Consider the following 17,314-nt stretch of genomic DNA (forward strand, 5'->3'; position numbering starts at 1 on the left):
AGAAAAACATAAACTGATTCAATCAAAGATACATGTCCAACAATGAATTCGAGACAATTAACTCACAAGCGCGCATACATAATCAAAGAAAGACAGTTTTCCCCTTTATTATCTTTTATTTTATTTATTCGTTTTCCACTTATGGGAAGAAATTGCCCTTTAAGCTAAAGTTAGGGCTGATTTTCAAAGAGAAGCATGAAAAGTAGGGGCAGGTAAAGAAACATGCGGTGAGAAAAGAGGTGAATCATAACCAACAGAGGATTTCACTCGGTGTATACATTGTGTAGAATATGATTATAAATTTGTTAGACTAATCTTAGATGTTTGCATAATAAGAAAAAAAAAACTTAGAATGAAGTATGTAGCGCAATGGTCTGGTCATAAATAACAAACAAATTCAAAACAGAGTCTCTATGATTATATAGAATTGCTGAATAGGTTTGGAAATGAGAAGGGCCTACATTGAATAATTTACCAGTTCCACCCCCCCCCAAGAAAAGCTATGATTGGTACTATTCTCCCTGTTGTCCTCCTTTCTCACGGTTTTCACCGACATTATGATTGGTGAAGTTGTTGAAATTCGAGGATTTCATCTAAAACTATTTTCTTAGTTCATCACAGTTTCAGTCGGAGAAGAAAAAGGTTTTCAGTAGATGGAAATATCGCATAATTACGGTGGGAAGTCTCTACAAACTTGTCGTTTCGCAGCAGAGCACGTTGCTATAAAGAGCTACACCCAGGGAGGTGGGAGAGACCCCCGGCTGGTAGTTTGATGAGGTGCCTAGCATATCGTAGCCAGGGTATAGTCTTCTTCTTCTAGACGCTGAATAATCCCGAACCGCTACCACTGATTTATGTGTCGAAACAAAGTGGCCGTTGGGGGCGGTCTTCAATATCCCGTCGCTCGTTGCAAATGGAAAATAGAAAAACGAATATCGAACCGATATCCTGTTTTCCATTTCCTATTTTATGAAATATTGAGAAAATAGGATTTTGAGTCATTTTCCGCCATTTCATCATAATGAAACACGGAAAACAGGATTTCAGAGCAAATCCATTATCCCGTGTTCCACTTTCAGTTGAAAATAGGATATTGATATTTTATTCATTTTTCCGTTGGAATAGGCGACGGGCGACGGGATTTCCACGCAATATTCGATTTTTCGACACCAGTTTTCGACCGGTCACTGAATGGTACTTTAATACCCTGATTTTGTAGCCTCTACGAGCGAATTTGCTGCAGACGACTCGGCAGCACAATGTGCTTCTCTCCTCTTTCTATCTCCCTCCCCCGCCTGCCCCTCCTCCTGCCCCCCCCCCCCCCCCCCACGAACGGAGGGAGGAGAAAAGAGACTGCGTACAATTTGTACGTTAGCGCTGACGTACACAGGACGGGCACAGCACAGTGAAGCGCACTCTTATCCGAGTAGGAGGATCATTGCTACATAACCGCAGCGTAGTAGGAGTCGAGTATGTCTGTTCAGCTTCGTTCTATCATAGCGATAGAGGTATACAGTAAACGTCGAACTCTTTCCTGAATTATATCACCCACATTTTTTTTATTTAATAGTGAAGAAAAAATCTAACGCCTGCAGGGAGAACTCACGCACGGTTCTAGGCTTAGGTGACGAGCATACTATTCTATTCACCTGTTCACGCTTCAGTTAGAGTCGGCATCATCATCAAGGTACATCGAGATGTCGTTAGATACGCAGCGCAAGCCTTGATAGTGGTGATGCCAGATGGACAGTCCCTTTTATCGTCGAATTTAATTCCTGCGCTCTTGTGCCATTTGCAGAAGACATGTGGACGAGTTTAAGAACGAATTGGACTCCCCTGGAATGGACAAACTTTCTCCTGTCACATAACGTTAGCTGTTAGTGATCGTGCCATTTTTCTACCGTCTGTGAGATGGAGGGGTCCTCGTCGCAGTGAATTGTTTACACGATTACCCGGGCCCGGCAACACAAATTTCGGGCGCCGACCCGTCGATTGTCCTAAATATACCTGTGTAGCAGGATGCTAGCGCCATTATCAAAGATCTTTCATTTATAGCTTGCCACGAATCTGACAAAATGCCAATAACTCAAATAGCTGTTGTTCCAGTAGTAGAAGGAACGAGCAGCGTGGATCGTGATGGAGATTCAGCTGCAGCAGCTGCAGCAGCAGCAGCAAGTCGGAGGGAGTCGCGAGAATCACGGGAGGTGAGTTACAGGTGGTGCCGTATGAGACCCGCTCTCAAGAGCGCAATGGCAACGATGCGAAGCGGCGGAGTACTCCTCGCCGTCTCTCGCTTTTGATTGTTGTTATCCTTCATTGGGTTGCACTGATTTCTTTGCATCATTGCGTTGCCACTGAGGTCGTGATTATAGTTTTATACCCTAAAACCTTGTTTTTAGTACGAATGTCTCATGAACCTTGATGATCTGGATCTGAATAGACAAGGTATGACAAGCTCTACTAAAGTCTTGAGATAGACATCACTCTTTAATACCTGCTTACCAGCTTAATACTCAGACATGCATCAGTATACTTTAATCAGTGTTTAGACTGCTATAAAAATATTGTTGACCCTGGTCCCTTGTCTGATTCTGACCATGTCTAGAGTTCCAGCACATCAGGCTGTTTGACTAAAATTATGAAAAAGATCTCATATCCAGAACTTCATCAATACTAATTACTAGAGACCAGTCCTTGGGCCTATTTTGTAAACGGGTACATCTATTGCTGAAAGCTATATGTAGATACCATGCCATAGTATCGTGTATTCGTACTGACAAACTTACTACTAAGGGAGGTTGGAGGGAGTTTTCAGCCACTTAGGTGCTTTTGCCGATTTTGGTAAAAAAAATAACCAGGGCTGGACACTAACTTTTCTTTGGTAGCCCGTTCAGGCCAGTAAATTTGACATTATTTGGGCCCAAACTAGGAGGAAATATAACAGTCATTTGGAATCTTTGTTTCCCAGTCGGACCAACAAAAGATAGCCCTCTTGAAAATTTGGTTTGCCCGACACCAATTTTTAGTGGCCCCAAGCCACCGGGCCACCAGTAATGTCAAGCCTGATAACATAACCAAAGTGATTAACACAAATCATGAGAGTACCTTAACATACAGTATCTTGTATGATACTGATACCAGAACCAAAATATTGCCATGACAACGGGAGTAGGGGCAACAAGCCCTAGAGAGGGGGTTTTCAGCCACTATATAGCATGATGTATGATAAATTGCCTCACATTGTAACCCTAATATGCTTGTGTTTTTCTTTCAGTTTGTTTGGGTTGTTATATTCTAATAATTAAATCATTATTCTTCTCTTCCTAACCATCAAAATTTTCAGATTTGATTATCTAAATCTTTTCTTACATGTTGTTTATTCAATCTTCCTGTCCTGATGCAGTGATAGTCAGTTTCTTTCTTCTGCTTGTATTTACAATCACTGAACTTTTTAGAGTGCTCTCTATTCCTTCTTAATGACCATAATCCCTTATCATTTGTTTTTATATTAGACTTTTGTAGGTCTAGATTATGCAGTTCTTATTATTATCATTATTAATAATAGGCCTGATTACTTTTGATGTGGTTGGCAGAAAACTCCCCTCTCACTCTCTAGTGGCGGGGTTGAATTTCAAGTCTCTGCCTCGATGCAAGCAAACAGTCATTTGCACCATGGTTGTGAGGGAATGAATGTGTATTCTAGAGTTTCAGTTTATAATAAAGTTTGCCATTATCATAAGGAATATATGACAAAAAGGACAGTGTACATTTATTGTAGATGGGCCTATATCTTCTTATTTTCATGCATAAGCAGTGGCGGATCCAGAGGTGGGTGCAAGAGGTGCACGCCCCCCCCCCCTTTATTTATCGTTAAAAACAAAAAGAAAAAGAAAAAAATGAAATGAAACCCGGAAGTGGCACCAAAAATAATAGTTACGCCCCCCTTTACAGAATTCCTGGATCTGCCCCTGATAATGAAGCACAAGATTGGACTGAACTTCCAAATTCTCAGTTTTTTACTAGTGAAAATGTAAAAGGAAACTTGAAAATTTTCGTCTCAACACTAAATCTCTGCAACCAGGTCTTTAGTACTGGGGTAGCTATGGCCGTGGATGATACCTGGATAAATATTATTCAGAACTTGTAAGCAAAGATATGATCCAAAATTTACTGAGGCAGTCAGAAAACCACCCTGGCTAAAATTATCTGCTGGCACCCCCCCCCCCCCCTTTTAAAAATGCGGCGCTGGCCCTGCCCTTTAGTGTGTTCTCTGTTCAGATGCACTCAAAACAATTGGAGTAGAGTAGGCCTGTATCAATTCAGATAATGGAAACCCAGAGCTACCAAGTCTCACGCATTCTGCGTGAGACTCAAGCATTTAGGGGCAATCTCACGATCTCACGCATGACACCCATTTTTCTCACGCATCGGGCCAAGTCTGCAACTTGGGCCTATGATAATGAGCATAGCTCAAAAGATTAAAGTGATAGTTGAAAATGAAGGTATATTTCCCTTTTGTCTTTCAAAATAAGTAAAAAAATAGTCACTTAAGTATGCACCTGATCGCACCATTAAGAGCTAAAAGTTGAAAAAGCTCCCTACCGTGGGAGGCCAAAGGGGGGAAAAACCCCTCCCACACCCTCGCTCGCGCGCACATTCGCATGCCGAGATGCCGAGTCATGACAATCTCACTTATATTTTGTTTTTGAACTTGACATCCCTGGAAACCTGGATTAGGTTCAAACTTAGAAAGAAGAAACAGAATTTGTGAAACTGCAAAAATATACATTGACCAGTTACATTAGTATATAATGCAAATGAGATAACACAATGATCTCAGTACATAAATGTGTCTTCAACCGGTTTGTAGTTGAAATAAATCAATCTTCATACAATGATTTTTAATAGCAACTATAACCCCCTTTAAAAAAAAAATCATTTGTCAATCATCGAACTCTAGAATACTTTGCTATGCCTTTTTCACTTCATTAAAAACAATGAAATCTAGAAATGTTTTGCATGTAACCCAGTGGGAGATTTAACATTTGTTTCAGTAAGATGTAATTGTAACTAACATAGCATAACATTTTTGTGACTTTCTATCATAAAATATCATTGCCACATTAAAATTTTGTTCTAGTTTTCATGAATCTCTCACTGTTTTCATTTTGTTTGAACTTGAATGCATGTAATATGTAGACCAGAGCTCATCCATAGTGGTATAGAGAGCTGTAGTCCTCAAGACCAGTTCAGTAAGATACATTGTATAGATACCCAAATGACTTGATCTATTCTTTTCAGCCATTTTCAAAAGTGGGGATATGCATTGACTTCATGTATGGACTGGCCATAATACATTGTATTTCATGACTAAGCAATATTTTTATGTATTTGCTCTTTAATTGCATTGTCAATATCAGTCCCCCTGCACAGAATAGGCGTACATCACAATCCTATTCATATCCGTTTTATTTCAACAGGATAGCCCTTTCAGTTTAAAAAAAAAAAATGCCCTGCCAAGGGGCCCTGCACAATAAAAAGATACAAAAACATTAGTATTCTATACCCAACATTACAATCAAAACAAAAATACACATCCTATGTGGTTAGATGAGGGGCAACTGTCTTCAGTTAGCACCGTTCCATCAGTTTTTACATGGTCTTGCCAGTACAGTTACATGATATGATAGCTCCACCAACGAGGTTATGATTTGCCGATATTTGTACATCTGTCTGTCTGTCTGTTTGCAAATTAACTCAAAAAGTTAAGAGCGAAATTAGATGAAATTTCCAAGAAAATAAAAAAACAAAGTGAACTGTAATAACACAAGGAATAGACCATCACATTTTAGTAGTGATCCTGATCACTCTCTGAGTCTAACTGTGGACCCAGGCATTTTTCGTGATTCTTTTTTTTTTAAAGGATTTTTTATTATTGGGAAATGGGGTCATTTGTCAATTGATTTTAAACTAAAAATGATATCAATGTGATTGGATATGTTAAAGGTATGGTCAAGGATCTAATGTAGATGATATGAATGTAGGATCATATAGGACCTATCATTATGATATAGGGTTGAAATCACAATAATATGGTTGGAAATGAGATTCTTGGCAGAGGTCTGGACTCTCCAAGGTTTCGCTGTTGTCATGTTTTTGCAGTAGGAAAACAATGGTGTGTACTTTTACTCTGTTTTTTTGGTGTTGTTTTTGTGGTCAGTAACGATTACCAGCTTATGAGAAGCACTGTCACATTGGGACACAAATTATGTCTACAAAACATCTTTGCCTGCTGATTGCTTCTGTGCATCAAACAAGCTGCGTAATTAAGGTGAAATTTTTGCACTATTAATTTTCGAAGTAAGATGATTTTCGTGCTTTTAATCCCACAAAATCAAAACGTGGAATACTCTTATATAGACCAGCAAGCAAAAAATTTGCATGCTCTTATTTTCAGGACATCTGTACCAACCAGTGAAGAAAGTGTGGCAGTGGTAGTGCCAATCAACAAAACAGGCCACAGTTACAATTGTAGGGGTTTTGGCACTCTCAGTTTGAAGTTAAAGATTAGTATGAGGATATCATGTCAGAAAGTTTAGGTTGATTATATCATCACTTAAACTTTATACATATACATTGGACCTTTTGTTAGAATTATATACAAAATTGTCAGTCACAAGTTACAAGTCACATCTTATATCCAGATGATTTCAGATGTCAAATTTCCAATTTCCAACAAAGAACTCTCTTTTCTTACGTGAATCCATTGAGGACGAGTCCTGAGTCTACTCGGGCAAGTGTCTGTGGGAAATGCGTGTTGTAGCAAAATCAAACCGTCCTCAATGGGTTAACAGATTTCAAATGTCTTTTGTGATGATGATTGAATTATTGGACTGACAATTAACACGGTTATTAAATTGTTAAAGGCAGAGTGCCCTTGATATTGATGGTCTACTCAGTTTTTGGTATCAGAACATCTTGTTCCTGCACTTGCTATGAGCAATGATGCCAAACATTTACCCAAAATTTGTGTGTGACAAACCACTATGAAGTGTCTGTATGGTTGAAACGTGCTTGAAGTTCTCGCTGTTTGTTTGGTTAGAATCCATGTAGGCTGGCCTACATGTATGTCAGAAAAGAAAGGTATTTGATATTCATGAGAGCATAAACGAGGAGTTCATTTGATATCGGGCCAGAAGCATGTTGTAACACATTTTTGTGCTTCGTTTTGAATGTCTGTGCATTATGCAATGGTCTCAAATCCTTTCATAACTTCAAAGTTCCTCTTTCCTCGAAACTGCCCGTAATAATATTCTTCCCTTGTGTGTGCTTGCCCTGTCTTGGTTTTCGACTCAAATTACCCCAGATTCATGTTGTTAGATCTATTTCTGCAGAGCTCTGCAATTCCACAGGGTTGTTGTTGTTGTTGTTGTTTTTAGAGAAAGAGGCTAGACATCCATTATCCTGTTCACTTGATTGATAGGAACATGCTTTTTGTTTGTTTGTGTGTTTGCTTTTCCGGGATCTGCCCTCAAGAGGGCTGTGCTGGAGTGTTCATAGGGGAGTGTTATGGCTTACCAAGGAACTGTTTTTTTTTTTTTTGAAGAACTCTTTCTTAGTAAGATGTTTATGGTCTTATATGTTTGCTTTGCAGTGGAATATTATAGTCCCACATCGTTTCAATTTCACACAAGTTTGATGAATTGAAGTCATATTGTGGTTGTATTGACCCTTGGCCCTCAAGGAGTTTTGCAAATCATAATACAAAGTTGGCCCGTTGAGGACAGGCTGATTTTGCTACAACATGCATTTCCCATGGACCCTTGCCCGAATATACTCAGAACTCTTCCTCAATCGTCAATGGGTAAACAAGTCTAATCATCAGGGATCTTTATTAAAAAAAAATCTGTCAACATTTTCATAATTTGCTAGAGAGTAATTACCGGTGTCTCAAGTCATTTTGATAGCAGCTGTAAGTATTTGAAAGTACCGTATTTAAAAATGAATGAGGTACATTGTACATACCGTACATAAAATTTCATATATTGAAAGCTTTTTTTGTGTGTGTACATGAATATAGTACAATATTCAAGAACATGTATGAACATGTGTGCATATGGATTCAAGTACACTGTACATACTTCATGAAACTGATGAGAGGTATGAAACTTCTCTAGCTATAAAGTTGCTGAAGTATTGATCCTTTTTTTCTTTTTTATGGTATTTTATGAGCAAAGTAATGGGACATCTGTGCAAGATGATATCGTATTGATCAACCATTTGCCAATTCCATTGTTATAAACATTGTTGTTTTGTGTAAATATCAAGTTTTACAACCTGTTCTTGTTTGTGATACTAGTATAACATTTACTGTTCTGTTTGTATGGCTGTCAAGATTGAGTGAGAGTTTTTAAGACAGACACTTTGAGGAATGAAAGGGAGGGGGTATGGAATGGGGGGGGGGGGGGGTGGAGGGAGTTTACCCTTTTCACGGTTCTCAGAGCTTTACATTTCATGTCATGCAGTCTGGTGTATACTCTAGTCACAATATTAACACATAAGTTGCGCCTGCAGGACCTTGAAACTTTTGGTGTGGGCATTTCGGATGTTTAGAATATCAGAGATTTAAAAAAAAAAAAGTTTTAAGGGTACAGGGTGATACAATTGAAATTTGTTTAGATCAGAGGGAAACATTTGAAATTAGTTGAATTGGGTGAGTCTCATGCTGATTGCGTGGTAGTTGACAGAGCTGTGTTCAGATAGCTGTTTCTCTTTCTACTGAAGCTATCCTGAACATGAAGTCAAGCTACCCTTCCAAGCAAAGTTTATGCTATGTGATTGACCATATTTCCAGTATCAAAGCAAATGTGGTTGACCAGCAAGCACTAGAAAAGATATATAATGACTAGTATACTGTTCCAATTTTTTACGAAGTTCTTTTTTAGTGTTCATATTTGAAAAAGCTGCCTTGGCCATCATGTTATGACTGAAACATCACATTCATTTATTACAGTATTGAAATTCATCACTGTTAGATGCAGAGAAAGAGACATTTTCTTCATGACTGCACTTGGCAATATTTGTGTCCTGCTCATCTCTGTAGATGGTAGGATCAAAACAGTTTTCTGTACAAGCAAGAATAAAAAGAAAAGGGGGCACATCAAAGTTTTATGCCTCTGTGCACCAGAGGATGGCAGAGGTACATTGTAGGAATCATAATGGTAATTGAAATGTGGAGAAGAGGATATGAATAGCTAGATAGCAGGTACATTATAGTGAAGGATCAAAGATTGAGGTCATAAGTTCACTAAAGTTTGGCAGATTTTTTTCCCTCCCTCCACCGTGCAACATCAGCCAGTAAAGTTGGCTAGGAATGTACGGTAATTTGATAAGAAGGATAGAAGTAATATTTGGGACAGGTTTGTGCATGAAGAAAAAAGGAGGGGAATTGTAGGTCAACCCTCAAGAGCAAGGGTCAAAGTCAATGGAGTTGGTCTAAATATAGGGCCACACTTCAGGTGGAATAATGTGATAGCACTAACTTTGACATCCCTGCCAATCTTGTGCTGTAGGCTAAGTGCTGTATCATTGTGGTGTTTTTTTTTTACCCCCAATTGTTAATGACACTGGTTGTCTTGGTTACGAGACTAAGTAGATTGTATTAGTCGACACCTTTCTGATGCCAAGGTGGGTATACAACACAAATGTGATCAGATGACCATAACTTCCCCATCAGTGGTCTAATCAACAAGCATCCTTCATCCAATAGTACTCAAGTTTTGTCTCATTTGCTTTTTAAAAAATTCACTGCTTACATCGATCAGTGAAATTTATGTGGCATTAATCCCATTAAGCTGCAAGAGCATCAGCTCTTTCAATTCGTATGGTATTTACTGAATCATCAAAGAACAAGTAGATAACTAGTATATTAATCGACTCTTTCAATGGACTTGGAGTTTTGCAAATTTGATGCTTTACAGACACCAGAGCAAAAAGTCAGTGGAAATACAGTTCAGCTCTCATGATCGAGTTTTCATGAGGTAGACTGCTCAAAGTAGACATGTAATCCTCAGGGTGATTAAGGCAAGTTATGTTATAAATGCTGGGAATTATTGTATTTATGTATTTTTTCCTTATAAGTGTCAGGAATCATTGTATTTGTGGTTTCTAGTTGGGCATTATAAAAGGGGTACAGGATTAAAGAGTAATTCATATTTAAAAGGGAACCCTACCCATGTTGTGGATCATAATGGCAATTTGAGCAGTTGAATATCTCTGTATCTCTGCACCAGGCTTGTTTAATTTAATCAAGTGCAACTTACATAATTTGAGTTTAGTTGGTAGGCAAGGAGAAGATTAAAAATGAAAACTGTGCAGTTTGAGCCTGGAATGTCTCTATATTTAGAATGTTTAACACATGTAGACAATCTTGTGTTCATGGCAAAATATGCTATGAAAAGCTGCTTATTTTAATTTTTTGTCATAATGACTCAGCTGACTTTATATTTTTAATCAAATTATTTGAAATTATGTAAATAATTCGCTTTTAATCAAATAGGGAAAACTGTGTGATAGATATTGTAGTATTGGCAACATCGATAGAAATTTAAGTTATGCTTGTATTGTAGTACTGTGTGGCAGTGTACAAGTTGGACGTGACATACAAGATGTCACATGCTCTTGGCAGAGGTACTGAAACTGAGCTCTTAATTCAGTCATAAGCTGACTGGATTTTTAAAGCTAATTCCCTCCCTGAAGGGAATGGGTTTGATATTTCTTTGTGTGTGTGTGTGTGTGTGTGTGTGTGTGTGTGTGTGTGTGTGTGTGTGTGTATGGTGTAGAACACTAAGTAGACAATTTTCAAGTACAAATGAAAATGCACTCATAACATTTTATTTGATAGTCACTGTGCAGTTTAACTCCAAATTGACATTGATAGATAAAGTGTTTATTCATTAGGAATACTGCATACAACCTCTTAAAGTCTTAATGATGATGAACGAAATCTACTTTAATAATACAGTAGTAGGCCTACTGATGAATTTTACACGTTTTTAATTCTGCGGAATCAGAAATATGAAATAGTATGACGTACAACAGGTAAAATATTTGTGTGTTTTCATTTTCCTTAGTTTCATATTAGTGAAATGCATAAAAATTTTGATACTGAAATTTTTCACTTTTACAATACATCACTAGTAATGATACTGCAGGTTACATGGAAAATACCTTTTTCTCCAATTTTATTCCTACATCTATGTATTGCAGCAAAGGTAAAGATACTGTTTTTCCACCAAAAATACACCTTTTCAGCCCTCAGAATATACTGCAATGCTGACGCGTCAAAGGGCATCCCTGAGCAAGTGATTACAAAGAAGGAATCAAAACTCTCAGGAAAAGTCTGTAAAGACTAGCCAATGTGCAATAATCGCAAACTGTACTCTTGAATGAACAAACTCTTTATGTGTCGGTCTACACTGTACTCGTTGCATAAATGTGTGTGGTACTTATACAACTCGCTGAATACTTAATGCACTACTGTAAAACTGTGTTGAAACTGATATCTCACATAAATGGAGACGCCTGTGTTTACACACAGTGCGTTCGTTGTTAAGCAGTGTCTGGTGTAAGATAATAGACACACTCAACCAAAAGTAACTCTGTGCCAGTAGTCATGTAAACTATGAAGCTTTTATAAAAGCATGGTTATTTTCTCTCTATTTGCTCCATTCTTTTGATCAAAATCCACATGATGAGTATGAAGCGGCATTTAAATAGGCCTACCGGTACTTTATGGATGTGTGTGTTGCTGCTGTATGCTTGTTTATAATCCTTTGTGTTGAATCTTATGTTCTGAAACATATGAAAAGAAAAGTAATTGCAAGGAATATGTACTGTATAATGCTGTTTTTGGTGTTTGTATTTTTGCAAATTCTGTGAGGCTGGAGTTTCTACTACTAAATGATAAAATGAATTGCTCAGCAAAATGCTGCCTTCTGTAACAGTAGGCCTATGCATATATTGTACAGTATACCATATGAAAGATGGGGGTGTATGTTCACTTTTTCTCTTTAATAGAGCGAATACCACTTTTTCACTCTTTCGCCATGGTGCTCCATTGCAAATTCAGCCACTGGCAAAATTGTCTTTCAAATCCTGATTTGCAAAAACATTATGCTTGCTAAATGTACAAAGTATAGGGGGCTCTGTGGCATAGTAAAGACTCTCTACTACCAGATCAAAGGACCCAAGTTTCATTCCCGCCCAGTGCTTACATCCTTGGACAAGATGTTTTGCCAACCATGTCCCTCTCAACCCAGGAGTATAAATGGTAACTGGCAACACAAGGGTAATGATAATATGAGGGCCTTCGGGTAGAGCAGTAGCAACACTGAAGAGTCTACCAATGAGCGTGTTTGTACTGAGAGCACCTCACATCCCTGGCATCGCCACAAATTTTGTCCAACGCAGCACCTCGTATTTTACGACCACTCGAGCTGTTTCTACTGAGCGATAAAATACGAGGTGATGCAAAGGTGACGTGCAAATGCGGCGATTCCGGAAGTCAGGTATTTTTAAGTCACAGATTGGGTCACGCGCGCACTGCCTGACAATATAAAATGAAATACGAAGTAACGCGGTGTAAAATCAAAGTAAGTGATGAGGGCTTAGTAATGCAATAAGTTAGGCTGTTAATCATGCGAACAATAGACGATGAATGCCACAATTCACATGTAACGTAACATATAGGGCCTATAGCACGTACACAAGCGAGTTGGTACAAACAAAGCAAGTTGCGAACATGGTCGCTGTGTGTACACACGTATTTTGTACACATGTGTCGAAGGAGTGTGTGCGATGAACCAATTGAAAAGCACGGGGAGAAATTCTAGACGTTCGATACACCACAAATTTCGCTACCCGGTGTGTTTCTACTGAGAATCGTCCTTCGCGTCACCACGCATCGACCACCTCAATAGGTGGACGACGGAGCACCTCGCATCACCCGGCATCGGCCACTACCCGATCTGTTTCTACTGAGGAAAAATTCGAGGTGTCACCACGCATCGGCCGGTATCGGCCGGCATCGGCCGGTATCACCACACATCGGCTAGTATCACCTCAAATTTTCGTCGCTCAGTAGAAACACGCTCTAAGACCCCGTTTAGATTGAGCGTGTTTCTACTGAGAGCACCTCGCATCACCTCGAATCACTGCAAATTTTGTCTCCCCCATCACTTCGTATTTTACGACCACTCGAGCTGTTTCTGCTGAGCGATAATACGCGGTGATGCGAGGTGACATGCAAAATGCGGTAAATTTGGAAGTCACATATTTTCAGGTCACAGATTGGATCATGCTGCTTCTGCACTGCCATATTGTGGTAGGCACTGAATTTCGTATTAGTCTTTCCATTCAAAAGGCCCCTCACCAATATATTTCCTGCCGCATGGTTATTACGAATCGTTGCAGGTGTAGCTAGGGTTCAGTTAATGCTCTCTAGGGGCTCCAACATACTAATGTTAGCATTCCAGCGAAAACGGATTTAATAGGGAATCTACAACTTCGAGACGATACAATTATGGGAAAATGAACGCAGTGTAAAGATCAGAGTATAAGCCTATAGCCTAGTATGATAGGCTGTTGGGCACGCAAACAATAGATGATGAATGCATGCAATTCATTGTCATATACCACCTCATGTACTGTAAAACATGATATATTCGCGGCATGAAATTTTCGCGTATTGGAGCCGACGGCCTTTTTCATGGCATGAAGTTTTCGCGAATTGCCACTGGCGTTCAATGCACATAGTGTAGACAAGAAATTTCGCGTGCATTTTAATTTCGCGAATCTTGGCGCTCGCGAAATTCGCCAAATTAAAATGCACGCGAACATTCCTCTTTTTACAGTATTTGGTAGGAGTTGGTACAAGACATGATGTGTGTGAAACTAGGGTCGCTGTGTACACGAGTGTCGGAGTGTGCGATGAACCGATTTGAAAAGCTTGGGCGAAATTCATAATAATTTGAGACTTCTGGTACACCTCGAATTTCACTACCCGGTGTGTTTCTACTGAGAATCGTCCCTCACATCACCCCGCATCGACCACCTCAAAAGGTGGACGACGGAGCACCTCGCATCACCGCCCATCGGCCACTACCCGATCTGTTTTTATTGAGGAAAAATTTGAGGTGTCACCACGCATCACCGTGCATCACCACGTATCACCACGAATCACCTCGCATCGCCTCGCATCACCTCAAATTTTCATCGCTCAGTAGAAACACGCTCATTGAATGAAAGGGCCGGGCTCGGCCGCGGCCGCTCCCAGCCTTCATTTCACTGTAAACGTGCGAAAGGCCAAATGCGGTACCAAAATCGGCCGTGCATTTGGCCAAGCTCTGGAGGTAGTCTTGGCCGCGGCCGAGCCCGGCCTTTTCTCACTGTAAACGCAAACTGGGCCAAATGTGGTACTAAATTGCGACTAGCACCCTCCCAATAATAGTGTTTGTTTGCAAGCAGAATGCCACTATGACAAAATATTGAAAGGTTTGAATTAAAAGCCTGGGCCGAGCCTTGCACTGTAAACGGACAGAATTGCGGGGCCAAGTACCGCAACTGAGGCTGGGCTCGGCCACGGCTGGGCTCGGCCGCGGCTGGGCTTGGCTGCGGCTCTGCAGCGGCCCTGCACTGTAAACGGGGTCCTAGATAAAGAAGACTGTATCATTATGAGTGCACACAATATACAGTATGCTTGCAACATGATGTGACTGCCTGTAGAGAGTGAGAATGGCTCCCTTTAGACTAAAAACTTGGTTGGGGGGGGGGGGGGGAATCAAACTACTTGTATGAAACATGATAGACAGAATCCGCCTCACTTCCAAACAATGCACAGTTGTGTGTACTTTGTGACCTCATGACCCATGCATTCACAGTACCCAGCAACTGACAGTGATACCAGGGCCCCGTTTTGTCAAAAGATATACATGATCGATTATAAATTTCCTTACCACACAGGGTGCCACAGACTTATGATAGAAATCAACTGTATAATCACGTATAACTCTTCATAAAACAGAGCCCAGGTCCATCTTTCTTTGTGGATATGTGATTATGAAACATCCTTTTGGTACTGTAGGTCTTTGACTGTCAGATTTGTTGTTGTTTTTGTTCCATGTTTTGCTTGATCAGGTGAAAAAGTTGGATGTTCAACTCAGGAGAGCCAACAGTATAAAAACATAGTAAAAAATACAGTAGAACAAGCTTTCATGATATCAAATGGATATCTAGAGTGGACTCTGCTCTAATGGCACTGTCAATTGAACTTGCATTATATGTGATAATAATATGTGAATACTGCTATGAAGTTGAAATTTTTAGGGTGTTGAAATTTTCACACATTTCGCGCTGTCAGAAACCAGCGTGAAAATAAAAGCATGCATATGAATATTTTTGCTTTGCTATATGCAGTAAGTAGTTCATGTATTGATTCTGTGGAATTAAAAAAACATGCTAAACTCACTTTACCTGTCCGAGGACGAAAAATTAATCACACGCAAAAATATCAACTTTTACAGTTATGAATTATTATGAAAAGATGATATGGATCCTAATCAAATTGATTCACTCAGAGCTATCACATGACCAGTCTTTAATTTTGCCTAAAACTCGGTGTTTACTTTTTATTGGACATAGCACTAAAAATGGCTTGTCTGTGCTCAGATCCATCACCTAGAAATATGCATAGCAATTCAATTTAGTTCAATTTTACAATTCAAATGAGATTTTATTTCCAATAGCACATTTTTGTTGATACAAGTTTGGTGGAAAAAAGTACAATGTATTACAATATGTATATCATATGTCCTGAATCTATTATACATGTGAAACTAATGTTCAAAATAATTGTGTTATTGGATAAGAGAGGCCCACGTAAAAGACAAGCTTGTAGAAATGTGGGCGACTCAGAAAATCGAATCGAAATCGAACAGTACAGAAAAAAAAGATATACAGAAACAAAAGCACAAACACAGGCACAAGACGCTCATGGTAAACAAAGACGTAGGGCAAAAAACAAGAGACAATGGGAAGGAAAAGTTAGAGGGAGAAGGAAGAGAAGGAAAAGGATGAAGGAAGGAAGGAAGGAAGGAAGAAAGAAATACATTTACGATGTATTTGTGCGTGTGGTTGGCTTGGAACTGGTGCTGGTCTGGGAATCTTGTAGATATGGCTGCCATAAAATTTCAATCATGGCACCATTTCATACACAGACAATGCTAATTAATTCATCAGGTTTTGGTAAAGGTATCCATACTCTGTGACTTTTAAACAGCACAAAACTGCACAAACAGCACCAAAAGCACATTTATTGGAGGAAGAGCATGTTTTGGTCTGTAAAATCTCTCTCTAATAGTACCTGGTAAAGGGAATAATTCTGTAGTGATGTTGATCCTAAATGATTGGCTGAGAGCTATCTCAAAACCAGTCTTTTATCTTTTATAAAGCCCAATTTTACTTTTTACCAGTCGTTAGTATGTATGTATGACAGTCCAGACCACATGAGGGCAAGCAGAGTGTTTTTCCGACTGTTCCAAAGTTAATAATGGGTGGATGATTATTACTAATGCCCTGTGTAATGTGCTTTATTTGTATATATGCTGTTGCTACCTCTTTACAAGGAGCTGAGAGAAAAAAAAGACAAGTTGTAGACAATGAATATGTGGCCTAGAAGCAACCTCTTGATGTACAATGTATACATCTCAGGTTGTCCATTTTGGAGTCATCTTTAATAAGCAAGTGCACTTCTCTTGATTCTACCATCACCATTAGAAACATGTGAGTACAGGTGCAAGTTTACATCCTACAGGTGTTATATGAAGATGCGTACACGTGAAACTGTGGCACGTGGCTATCTAGTGATGTCAATTATGCACTGACCCGCTGGAGGGTAACGATCCTAATACGCATGACAGTCGCAAAGGAACGGGCTTTCTTACTGCTGTCAAAAGAGAGCGGACGAATCCCACTTGCGGTAAATACCATTTAGGAGAGATATTGGCCATGAATATATTTCTCCCTGCGTGATATCCCTTAATCCCAGCTCATACACCTTATCGGTCATTTTGCGGTATTTAGGGGATAGCAATGTGGGGGCTGTTTCACTTTGCCTCATGCTATGGTGTCTTTAAGTCTTTCGTACTCCAGTTAACCTCTTAGGCATCTGTCCAAAGTAGTTTAAATGAATTGTGTTATATGATATGGAGACCATTTGTTTTTTGTTTTGTTTTTTTGGTAGGGGGCCTATTCAAAA

At 39.4% G+C, this 17,314-nt stretch overlaps 1 protein-coding gene across 1 annotated transcript in view; it reads left to right on the forward strand.

Annotated features, from left to right (window-relative positions):
• Positions 1–1,474: 1,474 nt before the first annotated feature.
• Positions 1,475–17,314, forward strand: part of LOC139745662 (E3 ubiquitin-protein ligase MARCHF8-like) — a 51,125-nt gene continuing 35,285 nt past the window's right edge. The window contains exon 1 of the mRNA XM_071656056.1: positions 1,475–2,204. Coding sequence (XP_071512157.1) covers positions 2,076–2,204 — 129 coding nt within the window. The 5' untranslated portion in view covers positions 1,475–2,075. The remainder of the gene's footprint in view (positions 2,205–17,314) is intronic.

This window comes from Diadema antillarum, unplaced genomic scaffold (genome assembly GCF_040938485.1).
Source record: "Diadema antillarum isolate AM-2024a unplaced genomic scaffold, OU_Dant_1.0 seq00001284_RagTag, whole genome shotgun sequence".
NCBI lineage: Eukaryota > Metazoa > Echinodermata > Echinoidea > Diadematoida > Diadematidae > Diadema > Diadema antillarum.